This window comes from Musca domestica, unplaced genomic scaffold, assembly GCF_030504385.1.
Source record: "Musca domestica strain aabys unplaced genomic scaffold, Musca_domestica.polishedcontigs.V.1.1 55, whole genome shotgun sequence".
Lineage (NCBI taxonomy): Eukaryota > Metazoa > Arthropoda > Insecta > Diptera > Muscidae > Musca > Musca domestica.
The window spans coordinates 2,175,409-2,200,939 of NW_026712355.1; the positions used below are offsets into that span (position 1 = coordinate 2,175,409).

Sequence of the window (25,531 nt, forward strand, 5' to 3'; positions counted from 1 at the left end):
GCGGGCCAGTGGGTCCTCTATATATATATAGAGACCAGCTGGCGGGCCAGTGGGTCCTCTATATATATATAGAGACCAGCTGGCGGGCCAGTGGGTCCTCTATATATATATAGAGACCAGCTGGCGGGCCAGTGGGTCCTCTATATATATATAGAGACCAGCTGGCGGGCCAGTGGGTCCTCTATATATATATATAGAGCAGCTGGCGGGCCAGTGGGTCCTCTATATATATATATATAGAGCAGCTGGCGGGCCAGTGGGTCCTCTATATATATAGAGACCAGCTGGCGGGCCAGTGGGTCCTCTATATATATATAGAGACCAGCTGGCGGGCCAGTGGGTCCTCTATATATATATAGAGACCAGCTGGCGGGCCAGTGGGTCCTCTATATATATATAGAGACCAGCTGGCGGACCAGTGGGTCCTCTATATATATATATAGAGCAGCTGGCGGGCCAGTGGGTCCTCTATATATATATATATAGAGCAGCTGGCGGGCCAGTGGGTCCTCTATATATATATAGAGACCAGCTGGCGGGCCAGTGGGTCCTCTACATATATATATATAGAGACCAGCTGGCGGGCCAGTGGGTCCTCTATATATTAATATAGAGACCAGCTGGCGGGCCAGTGGGTCCTCTATATATATATATAGAGACCAGCTGGCGGGCCAGTGGGTCCTCTATGTATATATATAGAGACCAGCTGGCGGGGGCCAGTGGGTCTCTATGTATATATATAGAGACCAGCTGGCGGGGGCCAGTGGGTCTCTATGTATATATAGACCAGCTGGGGGGCCAGTGGGTCTCTATGTATATATAGACCAGCTGGGGGGCCAGTGGGTCTCTATGTTTATAGAGACAAGCTGGCGGGCCAGTGGGTCTCTATGTTTATAGAGACAAGCTGGCGGGCCAGTGGGTCCTCTATACATATATAGAGGCCAGCTGGCGGGCCAGTGGGTCCTCTATACATATATAGAGGCCAGCTGGCGGGCCAGTGGGTCCTCTATATATATATAGAGGCCAGCTGGCGGGCCAATGGGTCTCTATGTATATATAGACCAGCTGGCGGGCCAGTGGGTCTCTATATATAAATTAACCATTCTTGGGTGAGGCGTACTGAGTCCTGTGCGATGTTGCTGAGTCCTGTGCGATGTTGCTGAGTCCTGTTGGAATGTCCAATGTCTGCGGCCAAAATGTTTGCGTGCCCATGGCTTTAATACACCATCCAGAATATTTTCGCGATAATATTCGGCTTTTATTCTGATGTCACGGCCGATAAATATGAGCGGAGAGCGACGATCGGCTGTTATGGTAACCATCGGCTGAGTCCTGTTGGGATGTCCAAGGTCTGCGGTCAAAATGTTTGCGTGCCCAAGGCTTTAATACACCCTCCAGAATATTTTCGTGATAATATTCGGCATGTATTCTGATGCCACGGTCGATTAATACGGCTGTTATGGCTTCCCACACCATCACCATGGCCGGCGCTTGAGTTCTGCTGGCCAACCGAAGGTGCACCTTTTTAAGCTGACCTCTTTGGCAAGTAAACACGATCATTTTGATTGTTTACGAACTGCTGGACAACGAATATTTTCTCATCGGAGAAACCCAAATTCGACACTTCACCACTTTCGGCCAAGCGAAGCAGCTCCATAGCTCTTTTGAGTCTGTATTTTCTTTCTGTTGCGGTGTAAGTTCTTGCTCTTTTTGAAATTTCAATGGCTTTAGCCCAAGTACATTTTTCAATATTTGCCGAATGGAATATTGCGATATGTTCAGCTCTCGAGCCATTTTTCGGCCACTGCGATGCGGTATCGATCAAGTCGCTTCTTTATTTTTCGAACCATTTCTGCTGATGTTGCTGTTTTCTTCCGTCCACTTCCTTGACGTCAGGCTACGCTACCAGTATCACTGTACGGTAATGAGCGATGGTACGAGACACAAAAGATTTATTCACATTTAAAATGCTGAAGTGCTCTAACGATAGCCACCTGGGGTTTTCCATCCAAATATAATGAAATCACCCAATCACCCTTGATTTCCATCACAAATAATTTTTTTTCTGGAAAATTCTCACCAAAATGCTTTTGTACGGTTGTAAACCGTATAATGACTTGTCACTGGAATAATTTTAACAGCTGTCGGACGAGTGGCTTAGAAATGACAGCAGTCTGAAGTTGATTGCCGGTTTTTCATCTCACCCTGTATATTCTATCAGGAGGTATGTTATATATACCACCTGCTTGAATGAAGTGCTCTTTCCGAAAGTCTATTTTTGAAATATGCTCCCAATCCATCGCCAAACATAAAACCGCTTTATTTTTCAAACAAATATTTCAATTTTTATAGTTTCACACAAAATAAAGAGTAAATAAACTTATTTTGTTATGGAATAATGCAATTGTTTAACAATTTTTTGTTTTCTTTTTTTTTTTGTATATTTTTCTATGTTTTTCTACTCGGGCTGGCAAAACATAAAATGTTCTGAAATGTTTCAAAAGATTTCAGTTTCATTCATAACTTGCCTCGAAAATGATGAATTTGAAAGTGTCTCGAAGTGATTTGGAGGTAATCCGACAAAAATTGTTAATTTCGGTTTCTAAAACAAGGATAGAGTTCGGGAATCCCGCCACAAATGTCTGAGACCGAAATTTTGAATTTCGGATTTTTTTCATTTCTTATTTTTTAAAACTGTAACGAAATGCAAGAAACTTGAAAACGTCAATATTTCAAGATCACCGTAAAGTGGATCTCGCCATGTCTGAAGGTCTGGGTGAGAAGGGCAAGTACTCGCACACCTCGACTGAAATATAAACAAAATAAAATTACGCGCAAAATACTCAAAATTCCTGCACATGATTTGTATTTCTTATTTTGTTTGTTTGATTGTCTGACGGACTGGCCGTCTGTCCATCTTGTTTTGTTCTTGGTCTGGGTTGGTGGTGCAGATTCTTCATTGCAGACTGAGTGACCCTCCACCCTGGCATATTTTCATTAAAGAAGGCAAAGAAGAGAAAAATAACTTAATGTTTTCCCATTTTTTTTTTTGTTAATAACAATATTATATTATTTATTCTACATTGAACACACACATATCCCCGCACACACACACACTCGCACACACACTTAAGTGTAAGCAAAAAACATAACCACAACCACCGTGGCCAACCAAAATGACGACGAAAAAGAAGAAGCAGAAGAAAAAAGGCAACGAAATGTTGAAACATTTCTGCCACATGAAGGTAGGAAAAGCTTTGCCAATGTTTTCAGTTTTCCGAAAGTTTTCGCAAATATTAGACAAAAAAATATGTAAAGAACCCATTCGTAATAAAAATTTCACTGAAAAAAACACAGGCCTACTACGGCGGAGGGCAGATGTGAAAAAATTTAATTGAAAATTAAAATTTTATAATTAAAATTGAAATACAATTGTGAAATCGAATTGAAACACCAACCAAAAAAAATGCTGCAACAAAAAGGATAATTAACAAATGTCTTTGTAAAATAAATATAAATAATAAAAAAGAAAATTTTTTGTGTAAGGAAAATATGAGTGTTGTAAAAGTTTATGTAATTGCCATGAAAATAAAACATAAATCAATAATGGAAAATAATTAAAATTTTCATTGAAATAAAATTGAAAGTGAAAATATGGATCGTTAACTCAAAATAAAAATTAAAATTGCCAAAAATTAATTGAAAAATGTCAATAAAATAATTAAATAATTAATTATGGATTAACTCAAAGGTCATAACATAAAATCAAAAAAAAAAAAAGAATATTTGATGACAATTAAAATGTTCCTTTTAATTTGTAAATATGTTAAAAACAATAAAAAATAATAAAAAAATAATAACAAATATTTTTTTTTAAATAAATACATTAATTATTTAACATGCCATAGAATTAAATCGGTGTACGACACTCACCTAAAATTTAGCAAACAAAAATAAAAAATATTATAAAAAATATAAAATATAATAATTAATTATAAAAAAAAATCAAAATAAAATACAAAAAAATAAAATAAAATAAAAAATCAATCAAAATAAAATAAAAAAAAATAAATATTTAATTTTTAAATAAAAAAACATTAGTTATTTTTAAAATCGCTAAAATTTAACGTAATATTTGATAACAATAAAAACTGATCAATTGTAAATATGGAAAAAATAATAATTTTTTGAAACATAATACGAATAATTAAGTCACGATAAAATTGTTTAAAATTAATATATAATATAAATATATATTAAAAGGTCATAAAATTAAATCGGAATGTAAAACTCATTAAAAATTGTATAACCAGAAATAATAAATATAATTAAAAAAAATCGGTTAAAGGAATAATAATTAATTATAAAAATAAAAATTCAAAATTAAATAAATGAAATAAAAACAGCTAAGCTAAATATGAGTGTTATAAAAGTTTATGTAATGCCATAAAAAATACATAAATCAATAACGGAAAATAATTAAATGTTTCATTTAAATAAAACTGAAAGTGAAAAAGAAAGGGAAATAAAAAATGAAATTATCAAAAATTAACAAAAAATTTTTTTCAATAAAATAATTAATTATGGATTAACCCAAAGGTCATAACATTGAATCGCTAAAAAAACTAACTTAGAATATAATAACAATTAAAAAGATCCTTTTAATTTGAAAATATTTTAAAAATAATAATTGGATAAAATTAAAAAATAATTTTTTTAAATACATAAATTATTTAAAATGCCATAAATTTAAATCGGTATATGGAACTCATCTAAAATTTAATAGCCGAAAATAAAAAATCAAGTTAAAATATTATAATTAATTATAAAAAAAAAATCAAAATAAAATACAAAAAATTAACATAAAATAAAAAATCAATCAAAATAAAATAAAAAAATAAATATTTTATTTTTAAATAAAAAAACATTAGTTATTTTTAAAATCGCTAAAATCTAACTCAATATTTGATAACAATAAAAACGGATCAATTGCAAATATGTAAAAAATAATAATTTCTTGAAACATTATACGAATAATTAAGTCACGATAAAATTGTTTACAATTAATATGTAATAGAAATATATATTAAAAGGTCATAAAATTAAATCGGAATGTAAAACTCATCAAAAATTGTATGACCAAAAATAATAAATATAATTTTAAAAAATCGATTAAATAAATGAAATAAACACAATTAAAAAGTTTACAGAAAAAAATATTTTTTTTTTCAGAAAAACATCAGATATTTTAAAAATCGTTAAGAACTAACGTCGTATTTGATAACAATAAAAAAGAATAATAATGACAATTAATATGATAAAATAACAGTTTAAAATATAATAATTTATTATAAAAATAAGTATGAAAATATAAATAAAATAAAATGAAATAAATACAATTGAAAATTAAATAATTGATTAACTCAAAGGTCATAACATAAAATCGAAAAAAAGAATGTTTGATAACAATTAAAATGATCCTTTTAATTTGTAAATATGTTAAAAATAATAATAAATTATAAAAGAATAATAAACAAATATTTTTTTTAAATAAATACATTAATTATTTAACATGCCATAAATTAAATCGGTATACGAAACTCACCTAAAATTTGATAAACAAAGATAAAAAATATTATAAAAAAATATAAAATATAATAATTAATTATAAAAAATCAAAATAAAATACAAAAAATCAAAATAAAATAAAAAATCAATCAAAATAAAATAAAAAAAATAAATATTTTATTTTCTAATAAAAAAACATAATTTATTTTAAAAATCGTTAAAAACTAATCTAATATTTGATAACAATAAAAACGGATCAATTGCGAATATGGAAATATGGAATAATAATTTTTTGAAACATTATACGAATAATTAAGTCACGATAAAATTGTTTAAAATTAATATGTAATATAAATATATATTAAAAGGTCATAAAATTAAATCGGAATGTGAGACTCATCAAAAATTGTATAACCAGAAATAATATATATAATTTAAAAAAATCGATTAAGGGAATAAAATTTATTTATAAAAATAAAAATTCAAAATTAAATACATGAAATAAAAACAATTGCAAAGTTTACAGAAAAAATAAATATTTTTTTAAAATAAAAAATATCAGTTAGTTTAAAAATCGTCACAAACTAACGTAATATTTCATAACAATAAAAAATAATAATAATAATGACAATAAATATGATAAAAAAAAAACAGTTTAAAATATAATAATTTATTATAAAAATAAATATGGAATACCTGAAATAAATGAAATTGATTATAGAAAAAAGTATTATTTTATAATTATAAAAATAAAAATTCAAAATAAAATGAAATAAATACAATTGAAAAGTTTATAGAAAAACTAAATATATATATTTTTTAAAAACTAACGTAATATTTGATAACAATGAAAAGGATAATTTGCAAATATGTTAAAAATATTATAATATTTTAAACATTTTACGAATAATTAAATCAAGATAATTTTTTTAAATACGCAATTTTTTAATATATGCAATTAATTATTTAAAATACCATAAAACTAAATCGGTATATAAAACTGACCAAAAATTTCATAATCAAAAAAAATAAATATAATAAAAAATCAGTTAAAAGTGTAACAATTAATTGTAAAAATAAAATACCAGAAATAAATGCAATTGAAAAGTTTAAAAAATATGTATTTTTTTATTTTTTAAAAGAAGAATATCAGTTATTTTAAAAATTCGTTAAAAACGAACGTCATATTTAATAACAATAAAACCGGATAATTTGGGAATATGCCAAAAATAATATTTTTTTAAAACATTCAAAATTGTTGTTAAAAATCCAAAATTAAATAAATACAATAGAAAAGTTTACAGAAAAAATATTTTTTTTTTCAGAAAAACATAAAGTATTAAAAATCGTTAAAAACTTACGTAATATTTGATAATAAAAAAAACGATAATTTGCAAATATGTCGAAAATAATAATTTTTAAAACATCTAACAAATATTTAAATCAAGATAAAATTGCTTAAAATAAATTTATGATATAAATATACTTTAAAATGTCAAAAAATTAATTCGGTATATGAGACTCATCTAAAAATTTTATAGCCAGAAATAATAAATATAATAAAAAATCAGTTATAAATATAATAATTAATTATAGTTATAAATATAATAATTATATAATAGAAACAATTAAAAATATTTTATAAATATTTTACTTTATAAATATTTTTTAGGAAAAACATTAGTTTTTTTTATTTAATAATAATAAAACAATAAAACATATCAATGAAAGACTCAATTTAAATTATGAATTACAGTTATTTTAAAATAAAAAAATATATGTGATAAAAGTCTACAAATTGCAATAAAAATTAAAAAAAACAGTCTTGATTTTTTTCAATAAAATATAATAATTAAAGAAAAAATAACATTTTAATGATTATATTCAATATTTAAATATGAAAATAAAAAAATAAAATTTAAAAATAAAGAAATTAAATATAAAAATAAAAAATAATAAATATAAAAATATGAAAAATAAAAAATCTAAATATTCTCACAATTAAATAATTTAATTAAAGTAACAAAATTTAAAAATTACTAAAAGTGAATTCGAAAAAAAAAATATTTTAAAGATTGTATACAATATCTAAATATAAAAAATAAAATATAAAAATAAAAAATATATAACAAAAATCTAAATATTCTAAAAATTAAACAAATAAATTAAAATAATAGATTTTAAAAATTACTAAAAATTAATTAATATTTAAAATTTTTTAAAAACATTTATTAATTTTTGGAATGCAAATATAATAATTGGAGAAAAATATGTGGTGAAAATATCTACAACATTTACTACTTATAAATTTTATTAAAACATAAAAATATAAAAAAATATAAAAATAAAAAAAAATTAAATATTCTTACAATTAAGTAAATAAATTAAAATAATACAATGTAAAAAGTAATATAAACTATTTTTAAAAATATAATAAAAATAAAATAAAAAATAGATAATTAATTTCTAACATTTAATAATTAATAAAAAAGTTAAACAAAATTGAAAAACTTATAAAAATAGAAAATTAAAATAATAATAATATGTTAAAAAAAATAAAAATAATATAAATCAATACTTTCAAAGAAAATCAAAAACATGGTGTTTAATACAAAATCTTAATTAATTTTAAATAAAAACAAAAGTATTACAATTATCAAAAATAGTAAAATAGCAGTGTGTTAAAAAAATAAATAAAACATTTAATTTAAAAAAAACTTCATAACAACATTAGACCGACCAAAATAGTCTCTAAATATAATAATTTAATATTGGAAGAAAATTTACAATTTACTTATCTAAAATTTAAAAAATAAATACAAAAAAAGCATTTTAATAATTTAAAATTAATATATAAATTAATAAAGAACAAAAAATATAAAATTGTATTCCACATAGAAATTTTCAATATTGTTTTGAAAAAAAAACACACACACACACAAATTAATTTATATATAATTTTAAACACAAATTATAATCATCGAATGTACAAAAATGCCTTACAAAATAAATGAAAAAAATCGAATTTAAAAACAAAATAATAAAAATCGGAATAAAAGAAATAAAAACATTAAAAATAAAAAAGTTGAATTTAAAACAAATAATAATAATATTTCTATAAAAAATAATAAAAACGCATTGCAAAATAAAAACATTAAAAAATAAATAAAAAAAAGTTGAATGTTAAAACAAAATAATAAAAATTAAAATAAAACACAACAATCCAGAATAAAAATAAAACATATAGAAATAATAATTTTCGTAAAAGTAACATATTTTTGCGTAAAAGATTCAAAATATTAAATTTCTTAAATATATTTCAAATCCATTTCCAAGTTAAATATTTTTTAAAGTGAAACAAAATATTATCTATCCTCAGCGTTAATTAAATTAAATAATTTCACGTCCCTGTGCAAAAACGTCAATAACGTCTTAGAAACAGGCAAATGACAGAAACGACAAAAACAAAAGAAATACAAATACATCAACAATAGCCATGAGTGGCCCAAGTGAAAACACACTATGCGTCGAGCACAACAAAATAGTGGATTAAATATGCTAATAACAAATAATAAGTTTTATTTACAATAAACGAAATATGTTCTAAAAATCATTCTTTATAAAACTTAAAAATAAAAATATAATGATAACATATTCAAATGATAGTAAAGATAAAATTCCTCAAAGCCATAGGAAATATGTACTATCAGAATATTTTGAAATATAATAAATGAAGTTTACAAACGAAATTTGATACAAGCTATGTGAAGTATGCCAAGATTAGTTCAAATCCGTTAAATTAAAAAAATAGAATCGCTCCATCCTGTCTTAAAAACATTGGCAGAGAATCTTTGTTGCTACTTGCAACAGACAAATTTTGCAAAGATCCTGATAATTTAACAATCTGGAGAGGGCAAATATCCTCCCTTTTTTAAATTTTTTGGATTTTTTATAAACATATCGAAATAATACGTTCAGAACCTATTATTTTTACCAAAAATTCCAACTGAATCAGCTATAATTCCTCTTTTCAAATTCTGGGTTTTTGGAGGTTTTAGCTTCATTTTTAAATATAACTAATAAATTGTTATTAAAATATATTTTTAAGAGTAGCCCCCATATAACGATACCTTCGAATTTAATGAATTTTAGGTCAAGCAGATTTTAAAGGCTTTAACTTAGGGTTTTCCATTGTGGGCTATAAAAATTTCCGACCTGTGGCACAAAATATCTGTATAATTTTTGTCAAACTAAAATAAAATGTGAATTTATCTCTGTTTTTTTTTTTTTTTTTTTTTTTGATCTAACTTTCCCAGGCTCTACAGAAACCTAAATTAAATTGTTAAATGTGAAAAAACACTGTCTGAAAACCCTCAAAATTCCTAATATTTGGGGCCCATGTATAATAGTGGACTTATCTTCACAAAATTTGGCAGGGATAGTTCCTCAAAATACCTAAAACATGGAAGTTCCGTTATATATGGTCAATACATAATAACAGGCCAATCTTCAAAAAAAAATTGCAGGCCGAGATTCTACCAGCTTAGAGCACAAAATATCAAGTAACTCATTACTGGATTTGAAATTATGATCGAAACCTTCGAAATACCGAAAAAGGGCCTATACCAAATACTAAAACAATTTTCATAATTTTTAGCATGAAGAGATTACATATACTCAAAACTCTAAACTAAGTCAAGATACGACCAAAAAGTGTCTACTCGAAACATGGGTTTTAGACCCGATGTCTCTTTGGATCAAATCCGTTTCAGAAAATTTGGAATCAATTACCTCCCCCACAAAGGGTCAACAGTTGGAATAATTATAACTCTTATAAAATCTGATATAAGAGTCCGATTGTCTTCAAGTTACATTCTTTACGATATTTGTATAAACCCACCGTCTGGTGTGAAGATAGAATATATCGGTCCACTAATTCTGGTACCTCCCCCACAAAAGGTCCAAGTGTTGAATATTCATGAAGCTCATAAAACACAAAATTAACAACCGTATTCTATGCAGACTTGGCATATCTCAATATTTCCATCAACACAAGATCTGTGATAAAGATGGTGGAGATCGGACCTTTCCTTCTGCTACCTCCCCCTCAAAGAGTTAACATTTTGGTTATTCAAAACGATCATAAAATCCGAAATAAGCATCCGGTTCTCTTCATATTTCACACATCACAATATTTTTATTAACTGAAGGTTTGGTGTGATATATCGGTCCACTCCTTGTGGTACCACCCCCACAAAGGCTCAAAATTTTGAATATCCATGAAGCTCATAAAAAGAGAAACTAACATCCGATTCCATTCAAGACTTGGTACATCTCAATATTTCCATCAACAGAAGATCTGTGATAAAGATGGTAGAGATTAGACCATTCCTTCTGGTACCACAATCACAAAAGTTCGAACTTTCCAAAAAAAATATTTTGCTACACAGAAAGAGAAACGATTATCCGATTTTACTCCAACTTTGTAAATTCTAATATTTGCATCAGGGCTATGTCAGGTGCGAAAATGGACAACATCGGCCCACTCTTTCAAGTACCTCCCCCACAGAGGGTCAGCTTGTTAAACAAGATATAAGCCTATGATTCTCTTCAAACTTCACAGAATCAAGTCGACGATTCTTTACAACTTGCTATATGCTAAATATTTCTCTCAACCAGAAACCCGAGATGAATATGGAATTTATGATTTCGCATAAAATTCGATATAAATGTTCGATTTTCTTGTATTGTTGTCAATACTAATATTTTCATCTGTATTAGTTGAATTATGAAAATGGAATACTTCGGTTGAATATATATCTGGTACACCACGCACATTTTAAAAAATTTCTAAAAATTTTAACATAACTCATATAAAATTAAGGAAGCAACAGACCAAACCTGGCACGTCATAATTTTCATATCATATTTATTTAGGTCCGATACGAAATGTACAATATTGGTCCATTCCTTCGGAACCTTAGGGTCAACAATTTGAATAATCTTAACAAAAGTAAAAAAATATTTAAATAATAGAACATTGGCTGAGGGTAAACATCTCTCGGCTAAACCGACTGATACTTTTTAAGTTGTTTTATAAAACTTTTGATTTATTTGGCTCCTAAAAGTATGCCCCACAATTTGTATTTCTCACAAAAGCCGTAGTCATAGATAAAGTGAATGACTATCGCGCATTTTTCGAGGGAAAATGAGAGTACATTTCATAGAAATAATGAATTTTTGTAGTCCTGGGACTGCCATGGAATACGTCTTCGATTTTAGGTGCTATTTTGTAGTTCAATAATTGATGAATTTTTAATAAAATTTAAAAAAAATCATAGGAAAACCTCTTTGTATAAAAAATATTGCTATTTTTTTTAACTATTTAATAAGAATTCTTTTTTAAGAAAATTAAAATTTCAAAAATTTATTTCTTTTGGCTTTGAGGACACCCCGTGTGCTACATGGTAATAAAAAATCGCAAATATATAGAGATACAAATCTTTTGTTTTCATTTCGGTCACCATAAGAAAAATTATTGATGTTATAATTTTAACCAAAACAGAAACCTAAGGAAAATTTCAAAATTAATATAAAATACAACAATGTAATAAATAATAAATATAAACACAATTTTTTGAGATCACCAAACAATGATTGGAATAATAAATGATAGGCAGTGAAGCAAAACCCCAAAGAAACAGTTATGACTAAGCCAATGAAAAATGCTAGAGGTCGGCATAAAATCAACATCAGCTACAACGTCGTCATCATCAGCAACCCGTGTGGCAGCTGCATTTTTGCTCAAAATTATGAGACGACGTCTTAAAATTTAAATTTAAATTTAAATAATAAAATTAACATGGATTATGTAAAATAAAATTAGCAACAAAAAAAAACACCCCAAGAAACCTTTGAAGACAACAAATGGCCTGAAGGGAAAATCCATAAGCGGAAGTGTGGAAAAGAAAAAAAAAATTGAAGGAAAAAATCGATATTTAAACAAATAGCTAAATAACTAAGGAAAAACAAAAGTAAACAAACAAAAGAAAACTAAAATAAAAGAAAGAAAAAATCTATTTTCCAAGATTTCACCCTTTTTTCAAAAAAAAAATCCCAAGGGTGACTTGTAATGTTATGACAACAAAGCTTTAACTACCTCTAAAAATAAAAATAGAAACCTTAACACATTAAGTGCTGTCGTGAATTGTCTCGAATGTGTGTTATGCGTGCCCGCCTGGCACGCTCTTGGTCACCGTCACCATCATCGCTTCGATGTTTAAAAACGAACAGGAATGTGACGGCCAATGCGATGAATATATCCGTGAATATGCTTTTGAACCGGAACTTCTGATAAATCGCAATGATTATTTGCGCCAGGAGGCCGAACATCGCCATGCAGCCGGGCTGCTAACATCGACGGAAGCATCGCGTCTCGATGACACATACTCGCGACGTTCTAGCCATGATCTTTACAATGAACTCAAGAGTCAAGTTGATGTGGAGATTGAAGCTTTCTATTATGTAAGTGGGTGCGGGGGTGTGTGTGTGGGTGGGACAGTGTGTGCGATCTCATCCTGTAGGCTAGAATTTGATTTTTTCATTTAGAATAATTACTTCAATACTTATAAAATATGGATTTCCGCCATTCCCAATTTGAGACTTCTTTTGTTTTCTCTCTTAGATCATTTCCAATATTTAAAATCTTCGAAATTAATTCGTTATACTTATTTGATTTAATCTCTAATATCACTTCTCCGTTTAACGCCCGAAAGGTTGCACTTTGCTGCAAAAACACTAATAATGAATAGTACTAGAATTGATGTATAGATGGCGTCCACTATCACATACAAACCGCTTGCTGTGATCCAATACCTTTTATACCCTCTATCATATAATAAAATTATTGTTATACTATTGGTCAGCGCAAACTTATCAAGAATGACTTACATATCATGAAAAAACATAACAATAAATATTAATATAAATCTAAGTCTAGATGGCGTTATATTTCCAAAATAATTATATTAATTAATAATATTGAAGTACAGATGGCGCTCTTAACAATATATGAAACCATTTTACAGATATTTTGTCATTAAAAGACACTTGTCATTCCATGTTCTGAAAATTTTGGATATCTATCCACATTTAGATGTAGGTTCCTATATAACATTAATTTCGGTATCTTTACATTTTTTTAAGAAACAACAAATTATTTTCAAAACATAAATAATTCGACTTTAACAGTATCTGAATGACGCTGTCTTTTTTTTTTTTGAGTCATTTTCTACAAAATGGATAAAGGAGAAAACAATGAAAAAAGCAGTAAGTTCGGTCAGGCCGAACTTTGAATACCCTCCATTTTCAAAAAAATAAAATCCGTTAAAAATTCTGTAAAAAGTTCAAAAATACCGACTATACCCGTGGACCTGCATAGGCAACTTTTGTTTTTTTGCCATTACCATATTCAAATGCAAAACAAAAAAAAAAATCCGGTAAATAATGTAGATAAAATCATCAAAATTCCGAATATTGGTAGGTTCCGTTATATCGGAGCTATAAGAAAACCTGCATAGATAATTTTCTGTAACAAGATGTAGGACCAATTAGGAACTTCAAATAGGAAAATGTTTTGCTGAATATAGTACCTAAAATCGTCAAAATACCGAATATAGGGTGGTACTGCTTTATGGGGCCTATACGAAGACCTGGACCTGTCATAGATTTTACTTCCCATTACGAACTCTAAATACGAAATTTGATACAACTCCGGTGATATTTGTCCCTAAAAATGTCAAAATATCGAATATCGGGGGGTACCGTTGTATGTGGGCTATACGATATCGTGGATCTATAAAGACATTTTTCTTCCAGAGGGTAAAGTGCTCAGAAGGAACTAATTTTGTGGATTTTCAGACAGATTCATTGAAAATTTTGCCTACAATCATCAAAATGCCGAATATCGGTAGGTACCGTTGTATGGGAGATATACGATATCGTGGACCTATATAGACAATTCTTTTGTAGAAGATAAAGTACTCACAAAGAGCTCCTTGTTTGAATTTTTAGACAATTCCATTGAAAAATACCGAATATCAGGGGTAGCGTTATATGGGGCTATACGATATCGTGTATCGATATAGCCCATCTTTGAACTTGACCTGCCTGCACACAAAAGATAGACCTGTGCAAATTTTAAGCTTCCTATCTTAATTCGTTTTGACTGTAGCGTGATTACAACGGACGGACGGATGAACGGACGGACAGGGCTAAAATGTTACGCTGATCAAAAAAAAAGTAAAAAAAAACGTGGTAAAAATAGGTCAAAACAATCAACACAAATTTGAATGTTCCCAAAATCTAACACAAACGTCGCAGATTCACTACTGGGCTGTCACGACCAGATAGACAAGTATCCAGCTTGTTCTGCTCCAATAAACTCATTGTATTTTGTGCACCCTGATATTGGATACAGCAGTTATGAGAATTAACCTTCTCATGCTTCTCGCGACCGCTAAACCTTCAGAAAATTGGAAAAATCCCTTAATCCGACATTTTTATACCCTTTACCATACTATAGAGGGTATATTTACTTTGGCATTCCGTTTGTAACTCCTCGAAATGCTCATGTCGGACCCAAAAAAGTAGTCCATTTACCAATGTCCGTCTGTAAGTCGGTTTGTCTGTTGTAATCACGCTATCTTTGGAATGAATTAGGATAGAAGGCTAAAATTTTGCACACAAGTGTTTTTTACCAGTAAGTTAGGTTCGAAAATGGGCCATTTCGGTCCACCTTTTCATATAATGATGGTACTCCAAAATATTCGGTATTGTGATGATTTAAAAGATAATTTCGTAGTTGAAGTTCGTAAGCGGTACTACAGCCTATGACAAAAAATCTCGCATAATTTACCATTTTGAAAATTCCAATATCTTTGTAAGTGCTATACCAGGTGAGAAAATGGACAATATCGGTTTACACCATCAAGTACATCCCCAGCGAAGGGTCAAAATTTCGAATAATTATAACTACGATAAAATGCGATATAGAGATCTGATTCTCTCCAATTTTCGCACATCACAGTATTTCTACTAACAAAAGACCTGGTGTGATGATGGAGTATGTCGGTTCACTTCTTCTGGTACCTCACCCACAAGAGGTCAAAATTCTAAATATTTATATCTCTTATAATTTGCGAAATATGAATCCAATTCTCTTTCAATTTCACACATCACAATATTTCTATCAACACATAATCTGGTGTGAAGATAAAATATACCAGACCACTCCTTCTAGTACCTCCCCCATAACGGGACAAAAATTTAAATGGCTCATAGCTCACAAAATCCGATTATTTTCAAAGATGAAGATGGAATATATCGGTCCACTCCTTTTAGAACCTCCTCCACATAGGGTCAAAATTTTGAATAACCGAAACGCTTATAATTTCACACATCCAAATATTTCAATTAACACAAGATCTGGTGTCAAAATGATAGATATCGGCCTATCCCTTCTGGTATCGCTCCCACAAATGGCCACGATTTTTAATATTTTTGTCTCTTATAATTTGCGAAACAAGTCAGCAATTCTTTTAAAACTTGGTAACCTGAGATGTGATGAGAATATAGAATTCATCGACTCATTTCTTTAGGTACCTCCCCACAAAATGTTTAAATTTTTATTAATTAATCTCATAAACTTGGAAATAAATGTTAGATGCTCATCCCAATATTTATTTTCAGCATTAGATGAAGTGGAATACTTCGGTCCACTTTATCTGGTACTTCAAGCACATTTCTTAATTTTCCAGAAATTATTACAGAACAACTCTAGTTTAGTAAAAACTTTTCGATTTTTTTTCGAAATTTTTTCCAGAGGTGGTTATTTTTACCCTAATTCCGAGAAACTATTTTTTTCTTGAGGGACGGACCTGGGATCCGAGACTGAACCGGGCTGGACCGGGATCCACTTAATTAATTACTTAATACTTACGATGGGTTCGTTGATGGGTTAAGCTATTCGGAAGTTATAGTCAAATTATCGTTTTTTGGACCCGGATTTTTTATATTTTTTTTGGAAAAAATCTTCCCCCAAGAAAAAATTGTTTCCCGTGATCAGGGTAAAAATACCAACCACTGGAAAAAATTTAAAAAAAAAATTGAAGAGTTTTTACAAAACTAGAGTTAAGACATTATTACATATCTCTTGTAAAAGTGAATGAAGTAGTCGATATAGCACAAATCTGGTACATTTATATCAGACTTGTGTCAGATACGAAATGCAATGATTATTATTTTTAATATTTTAGATATGAGTGACTTTTGACATTTCACCTCAAACTTCTGAAACGATAGGGACGACTAATTCGAACTATTCCGATGATCAACAGTGAGAACATTTCTTCGCCTTTTTTATCAACAAAATGCTAGTACGGCAGTACTTATTGGAAGAATTGTATACATTTACTCTCTTCAGTTTCAACTCAGAAGACCGTTGAATACCTCCTCTACCTTGTGAAAATTTCTTTAATATATTCATACCTTAAATCATTGAGCCTATTTGGCTATGCCCGAACACACATGCATTTAGTACAACACATGCACTTATAAACGCATGTATGTATGTCCGCACATATCTACATATTTTCATATCTATTGATCTTGGCCCACAATGTTGGCAACCTTCTCTATTTTTTGTTGTTTTGCAATATTTATTTGCAATTTTTTTTTCAATATTTTTTTCTGATTTTTTTTTGTATGTCACTGCCATTGCTGTCGTCTTTCAGGCTGTCTGTCTGTATAGCTGTCCGTCCATCAGCATAAGACAATTTGTTGTGTGAAGACGACGACAATTCTGCAGCACAAGAATCGCATTGTAAAGATCAGAAAAGATGCCAACAATTATTATATTTTTTTTGTTATATTGCATTTTTTTAATAAATCATGAATGTGGTTCTTTTTTTAAAAATTAAAAATTTTTGTTTAACCGACAGTCAGTCTATATTGTGTGTATGTGAGTAATTTTGGGAATTCTTAAAAAAAAAACTTGTATTTTGGTAGGACTAAAAATTTTCCCTAGGGTATCAGGGGTTGGGATCGGTCAAAGTTAACACCGTATTTATTAGTTTTTTTTTTAATTTGCGATTTGTCGCATAAGTTTTTGAAAATAAAAATATTGTTTTGAATATATAGTCCAATTTAAAAAAATATTGTGAATATATCTTCCTGGCCTCTTTCATTAAATCTTTATCCATATCACCGTTCCAATGTCCACCTGTCATGCCCCGTACAAAAAATTTGAATCAGATAATGAAACTATTTTAAGAAAAATTTACAAATAGAGATTTAATGGCATTGATAAAAACCCAATGTTGTCGTCATAGTTTCTGTTATGGTCGGCGTCGTCGTTGTTGTTGTTGTCGTCATAGTTTCTGTTATGGTCGGCGTCGTCGTTGTTGTTGTTGTCGTTGTTTGTTTGTTTTTGTAACGGCTGCCAATATTCGCTAGACAATTTTCATCTGAAAATTGCATTAAATTCTGCTAATTTGTTTTAATATTTCTATTTTTACAATTGGCGACGGCGGATGACAAGCGAAACAGACAAAAAAATATTGAAATAGGTGGCAAAAAAAAAACAAAAGATGAAGAAATGACAACAAAAACAATAACAATAAATACATAAGTTTTTATTTATATATTTCTCTGTGTTGTTATTATTATTATAAACATTTGTACATGAAATACTAGATAATATTTGCACTTCACCGTATTTTTCATCTTCGTATTGTGCACTTGTTCGGTTTTCATTGCCTATTTTTTTTTCTCTCTCTTTTCTGAGGGGGATCTGGGTCTGGCTAAGTGTCTGAATAAATAAGATGTGTACTTGTATTTTTAGCATTATTTGTTTTGAATGGGGAAAGGTGTCAGGAAGGGGGGATTGGGGGGGTGGGGGCGTATAATCAATATTTTCATTGGCAAATGGGGTTGATATAGTTTTTTGCTTTGGCAAGTTAATCCATTATCGGCAAATATTAAAAAAAATTGAAAATCATTCTCTTTAATCGGAATATTGTGAGTGGGTCCTTGACCTATTTATACCAAATAAAAGCCAAGATTTAAAAAAAAAATGTTAAATGAGTGAGGGAGTGAGATTATGAAAGTAGAGCAAAAAAACAAGACACATGCATCATTGTTTTGAAAGTTTATATTGAAAACTAATATTCGAATTAAATTTTTTAGAAATAAACAATATTTTTTATTGATGCTATATTATATGGTTCATAATAAGTATTCAATTTTTTTTATTTATTTATTTTTTTTAGTTCAGTATAATTTGATGTAGAATATTTATTCTGTTGAAAGAACAAGTTCTTCCCCCTTTTCCAAACTTTTGGAAATTTTCAGTTTAAGATTCCTCGGAATCCGTGTATTTTAGGTATACAATTTACAGTTCGGCAATATTGTGGAAAAAAATATGAGGAATATTTTGGTGGAAAGTTCTATCCCTTAAGCAAGTCAACAAATGGGTCTTTTTGGTCCTTTTTTTGAAATATGCCTAAAAACTCCATTTAAAGGAGATCGCAGCAAGTCAAAATATTCTGCAAAATTATTTGACATAAAATTCTGCTATAGTTCCTAGAAGACATCAAAAGTCTAAATCATACCTAAACGCCAGGAAATCATATAGGGTAAGTGTACCAGTAGTCGGCACTTTTAGGATTTTCGCGTTTGTAATCGCTCACCATTCTGAGTGGAACTTTTCAATTATTACAAAGTTAATTTATTCAGATTTGAAATTTTGTATAGTTTTTGCAATAATAAATAAAGTTTTAATAACCTTTTATTAAATTTCATAAATTTGTAGTTTTATTAAAACAATGCTTTTTTGCCAGTAGTCGGCACCACTTGCCAATTGTCTGTATGGCATGTTGCAACAGTCGGCATACCAATTTTTTTGTAAGAATAATTAATGATAATAATAAATTAATTCATAAAATATAATATTTTTGTTTAGTTAAACTGATTCGACGTCTTTACTGTACTTTTCTTAAGAATATGGATTGTTGAGGACTTTCACATACAGAAATTTAATTTTTATTAGAATAAATCATCTTTTCTTAGCGAAATTGTACACAAAGATAGCTGACAATATATTTGAAGTAAACAAAATATATTTAGTTATAAAAGTTTCATTTATTTGGGCTTAAAAATAAAAAGTGCCGACTACTGGGACATGCCGAACTTAGGCACACTTACCCTATACAGGTCGAGATAAAAAAACTGCAACAAAGTCAAACGCCATAATTTTTACTTTTTTTTTAATTTAATTGAATGAAAGCAAATAATGTCGGAAATTGCATCAAATTTTAGAATAATTTTAGATTTGTTCGAATTTGTCACCTTTGGCACGAATTATGGTCTTCAAACGGCCAAAGAAACCGTCACACGCTGTCCGAATGTTGCTCTGCTGTATTTTGGCTCATTCCCGGCGAAGCGCTTACTTGAAGTGATCGACACTTTGGTATTTTTTAGTGCCAACCTTGCGTTCCAAAATACTCCAAACACAATAGACCAACGGATTGGTATCCGGAGATTTTGGTGGCCATTGTGCCCTGGAAATGAAGCAATGAACCTCATTTTGTAACCATTCTTGGGTGGCGCGTGCTGAGTGCAATGGTGTTAAGTCCCCTTGGAATGTCCAAGGTATGCGGCCAAAATATTTGCGTGACCAAGGCTGTGATACACCCTCCAGAATATTTTCGCGATAATATTCGGCATTTATTCTGATGCCACGGTCGATTAATACAAGTGGAGAGTGACCATCGGCTGTTATGGCGGGCGGCCCTCACCATGGCCTGAGCTTTAGTTCTGGTGGCCAACCGAAGGTGCACATTTTCAGCTGACCTCTTTGGGAAGTAAACACAAGAGTTTTGTTTGTTAACAAACGACTGTTTTTTCATCGGAGAAAACCAAATTCGGCAGTTCACCATTTTCGGCCAAGCAAAGCAACTCTTTAGCTCTTTTGAGTCTATTTACTTTTTGTTGCGGTGTAAGTTGTGCACTTTTTGGATTTTCAATGGGTTTATCCCGAGCTCATTTTTCAATATTTTCCGAATGGAATATTGCGATATATTCAGCTCACGAACCATTTTTCGGCCACTGCGACGCGGGTTTCGATCAAGTCGCTTCTTTACTTTTCGAACCATTTCTGCTTATGTTGCTGTTTTCTTCCGTCCACTTTCACTTGCTTGACGTCGGAAACCTTCGTACCGAGCGAGACACAAGAGATTTATTCACATTTAAATGCTGGAGTGCTCTAACGATGGCCACTTGTTGTTTTCCAGCCAAATATAAAGAAATCACACTATCACGCTTGAATTCCATAGCGAATAACTTTTTTCTGGAAAATTCTCACCAAAATGCTTTTGTATTCTTTTAAATATTATAATGAGCTGTCGCTGGAATAATTTTAACAGCTGTCGGACTAGTGGGTTAGTCATTTCTAACCTATCTGAAGCTGTCTGAAGTTGGTTGCAATTTTTTCATCTCACCCTGTATATCATTTGATACGACCAAAACGTGTCTCATCGAAATAACGGTTTTGGATTCTAGGTTTCTCTGGACCAAATCCGTTTCAGAACATTTTGAGATGATCTAGAGGTGTCCGTCCGTCCATCTGTCTGTCTGGCTAGTGCGCACGATAACTCTCGAAGGGAGTATCCTATTTGGTCTAAATTTGGTACATCATAATAATATTTTCAAACTTAGATCGAGTTCGGAGATGGACAATATCGGTCCGCTCCTTCTGATACCTCCCCAACAAAAGGTCGACATTTTTATAGAAAATAATTTACCTCATAGAAAAGAAAAGATCATCCAATTTTCAAATTTTGTAAATCCTAATATTTGTATCAGTGCTAGGTTGGGTGCGAAAATAGACAAAATCGGTCTATTCGATCAAGTTCCTCCCCCACAAAGGATCAAAATTTTGAATAATTATGACTCTTAAAAAATTTGAAATATAAGTCCGATTGACTTCATATTGCACACATAACAATATTTTTATTAACTCAAGATATGTTATAAAGATGGGAGGGATCGGAGTTCCTAGTGAGTGCCCTAGAAGAGAATTGTCTCAATAGGTCCACGATGCCGTATAGCCCCCATATAACGATACCTCCCGATTTTCGGTATTTTGATGATTTTAACAACATTACTAACCGGAATTTTTTCAAATTTCGTATTTAAAGTTCGCAATGGGTACTACAACCTATGAAGGAAAATTGCAGGTTCACGTCTATGCTTAGCCTACATATAAAGTTGGCTCCCTTTATTCGGAATTGTGATAATATTAACGACATTATTCACCGGAATTCTTTAAAATTTCGTATTCAAAGTTCTGAATCTTTACTACAGCCTATGGCAAAAATTTACTTATGCAGGACCTCGTCTCCGTACAGCCCCTATATAAAAGGTTTCCTTTGAGCTGTATTTTTCAACGGAATTTTTTAGAAATTTTTGAAATTCCTTCCAAATGGCGGAGGGTATAAAAAATTCGGCCCGGTCAAACTTAGCTGATTTTTTAATTTATTTTTTATATATTTTTGTACATTTCGCAAAAGTTTATTTTTTTGCTTCCTGCAATGATTTCGAAAGGGTTGGTAAAAACTGGAGGAAGTCGACTGCTATCGCTCAAGTGGGGACTAAATGCGATATAAGTGTTATGATATATGAGTCTTTGTTTCAATCGTGAACTCAACTGACTTCTGCGCTGTCCAATTGAATTTTCTATTTTTAGTCTGGTGTTGAAATTTTATATAAGGTGTCCCAACACCAATACAGTTTCAAGTGACCCTTTTTGTGACCCTTCATAAAATTTCCAAATTTTTGATTCCTACATTCAATTATTTTAAATTTTTTTGAAATTTGTTCCGCGAAAGGAAATCATGAATGAACGGTTTCATTTGCTAAACATGGGTGCGTATAACTAATATCAATTAATTATTATCAATCATACGACCCAAAACCCCACACTCACTACTTTAAACCCATCATTAATTCCACTTTTCCGTTTGTTCTTTCTCCTCCCCTAGATGTATGGCCGCTATACCAAAGATTTAGGAGAATTTGCCAAAGATGAAGCCAGAAAACTCAAATTGCTGCAAAAACGACGAAAGTTGGAGGACAAACAGAGGAATAAGGTAAGTGTATGAAGGAATATTAAAAGCAAAGGAAAAAACAATCTACTAATAAAAAAAACTCAAAATATTAATTTTTCTGTAAAACAAAAAAATAACATGCAACTAACAACAACCAAATGCATGGTCAAACATGCTTTTAACAAAAATACTACAAAAAAAAAACTAACAAATAATTGCAATATGAGAAACACATTTTTAAGGTAAACCAACTAATTAACATCACACATAACAAGTAGAAACAAAAAAAAGAAATGCTAAAGAATATTGAAAAGAAAAAAAGAAAATTTAATTTGATGACGTAGTAGAAAAAATGCTAAACAAAGTAGAAAAATCAAGAAAAAAAGATTGAAAATTAAATTTAATGGCGTAGCTGTTTCTGTTCCTTTTTTTTGCAATTAATGTTTTTTATTTGGATTTTGTTTTAACTAAAAAAACCATTTAGAATGTTAAGTGGTTTCCCCAAAATCATTTATTTTTGAGTTCAAAACGTCAGCATTCTTATAATAGTTTTGAATCTATTGATCATTATTGCTAGGGTAGAGCACAGTGATTTGGGAGACTAATTGAAAATAAATCGAGAATTAGTTGCGAATTTTCGAAATCCTTGAGAGATATTTAAAAAGACCCTCAACTTTAGGTTTTGGATGCCTATAAATATAATTTTTCTTAAATTTTATCCAAATTCTAAAAATGACGAACTTCCTAAATTTTCCTCCAGGATTTCAATACTTAAATATATAGAAGGTCCGTGGTCTTCCAAAAATATATATTTTTAATACATTAATATTATACTCAATATTTTAAAAAAAAACACATTAGGGAAAGGTCAGAAGTCGGACGGGCCGACTATATGATAGATATGATATAGTAGAGCTCCTGTAATAAAAAAAAAAGTTTATATTGGGAGTTTATGTGAAGTAGATCATACCAAATACGAACCTTTTTTGAATGCATATCATGGCTTTAGAGCACTCACAATTTGGGAACTATATCCAACTCTGAATCGATTTCCAACAAATTTGACGGGGGCTTTCGTACCTCTAGTACCAACTAACAATGCTATATAACAATATATACCGGACCGAGTCTCACCAAATGGTAAAATTCGGTTGATTATGAAAAAATCTATTCAATTTGGGCTGATTTTAGATATATGGTGAGCAATTACCGTAAAATCGGATGAAGGGCTATATCGAAGATATATAAAAATGTGATCATGTATGTATATAGGAGCTATTTGAAGTATTTGTTTCTGGGCTAAACACCGTCGGAAGTGACAAAATTCAGTCCATTTGGGCTGATATTAGACATTTGGTCACAATAAACCTGAAATCGGATAAAGATTTCAGATAGAAGCTATTTCCAAATGGGAACCGATTTTGACAAAATGTTCGGTACTTATTTCTCAGCTATATCTGATATCTGGTACCAAAAATCTTTGTTATGGACCGCATGTGAGGGACTTAGAAGCCCAAATCGGATTATTTATTAATTATTTATTTTTTAACCCATTTGTTATAAAAAGGCCCAATGAAACATATATATGGGTGCTATAGCTATATCTTAACCAAATTTCAAATTTAAAGTACTCAAATTTGAATTCAGTCGGAATAACGAATAATCAGTTCATTTGGAAAGATTTTAGATATTTGGTGCACAATTAACCCGAAATTGGTTGAAGATATATATGGGAGTTATATCTATATCGGACGGACTGATATACATAAATCGACTCAGAGATTCTATGAAGATCCTCAAGACTAAATATGAGTCTATCTCGCTTCCTTCTCCATGTTACAAACATATGCACAAAGACACAAAGACATGTAGGGCATAAAAAAACATTTAAAAATATTCTCTGCTTGGGTCGGTGGGCACTCTCAGTTAGGATTAAAACGCCGAATGTGTATAGTAGTGGACAGGGGGGGGGGGGGGGAATAAGAAAAAAGATAAATAAAACGACAACAAGGAATGTTTAAAAGTTGATCGGTGGTCGAATATATAATACCCTATGCAAAATTCAAATTCACCTGGTTCGTACCCGTAGAGTGGAAGGTTCCGAAAATCTCTTTCAACGTAAAAATTGGGCTTCAGTTCAATAAAAAAATGCACAATTTATTCCTTACCCTTACCAAGTCGTACAAATCACCTCCTGCACCAAGATTGACCCTGCAAAACATTTAAAGTTCCAGCTCTTGTGAATCGCTCAATAATAATGTTGCACCTTTTTGGTACTTTAGTACCCATAAGTGGCTTGTATGGACCAATAATAATGCTGTAACATTTTGTACTTTTTAGTACTTTTCTTGCCCTTAAAAGTTCAGATGAATATGTTGTAACTTTCTGGTACTTTTAGTACCCTTTAAATAGGAATATCCAATTCCCCTACCTTGGTAATAGCTCTAACAAACCGACCTATAATAATGCTGTAACATTTTGTACTTTTCGTACACTGAGATGACAATATTATGCCTTTTTAGGACTTATGAATATTCAAAGCCCCGGCCTTGTGTTGACAATCATTCAAAAATTAAAATTAATAGCTCCAGTAATCCGCCCAATAATAATGTTGTAACATTTTGTACTTTTTAGAACTTCTCGTACCCTTATAGTTCAGATTTTCTAATTTCCTCTCAGCATCTGTCCGTACTCAAAATTTCAAAGTTTTTTATTTTTAATTTTGGTATTTGAATATTGTAATGGCTTATGACAAAAGTTGCCTACCCAGTTCCACGTCGTCGTATAGACCCTAATAT

General features: G+C 30.3%; 1 protein-coding gene across 9 annotated transcripts in view; it reads left to right on the forward strand.

Annotated features, from left to right (window-relative positions):
- The window catches only part of LOC101900472 (chloride channel protein 2), a 114,553-nt gene that overhangs the window by 57,356 nt on the left and 31,666 nt on the right, over nt 1–25,531 (forward strand). For 6 of the 9 annotated variants that reach the window (XM_059128514.1, XM_059128516.1, XM_059128512.1 and 3 more), the window contains exon 2: nt 22,668–22,775. In XM_059128514.1, the coding sequence (XP_058984497.1) occupies nt 22,668–22,775 (108 nt within the window). Of the gene's footprint in view, nt 1–12,101; nt 13,093–22,667; nt 22,776–25,531 lie in introns of those variants that run through there. The other 3 variants (XM_059128513.1, XM_059128520.1, XM_059128515.1) reach the window with 3 other exon arrangements.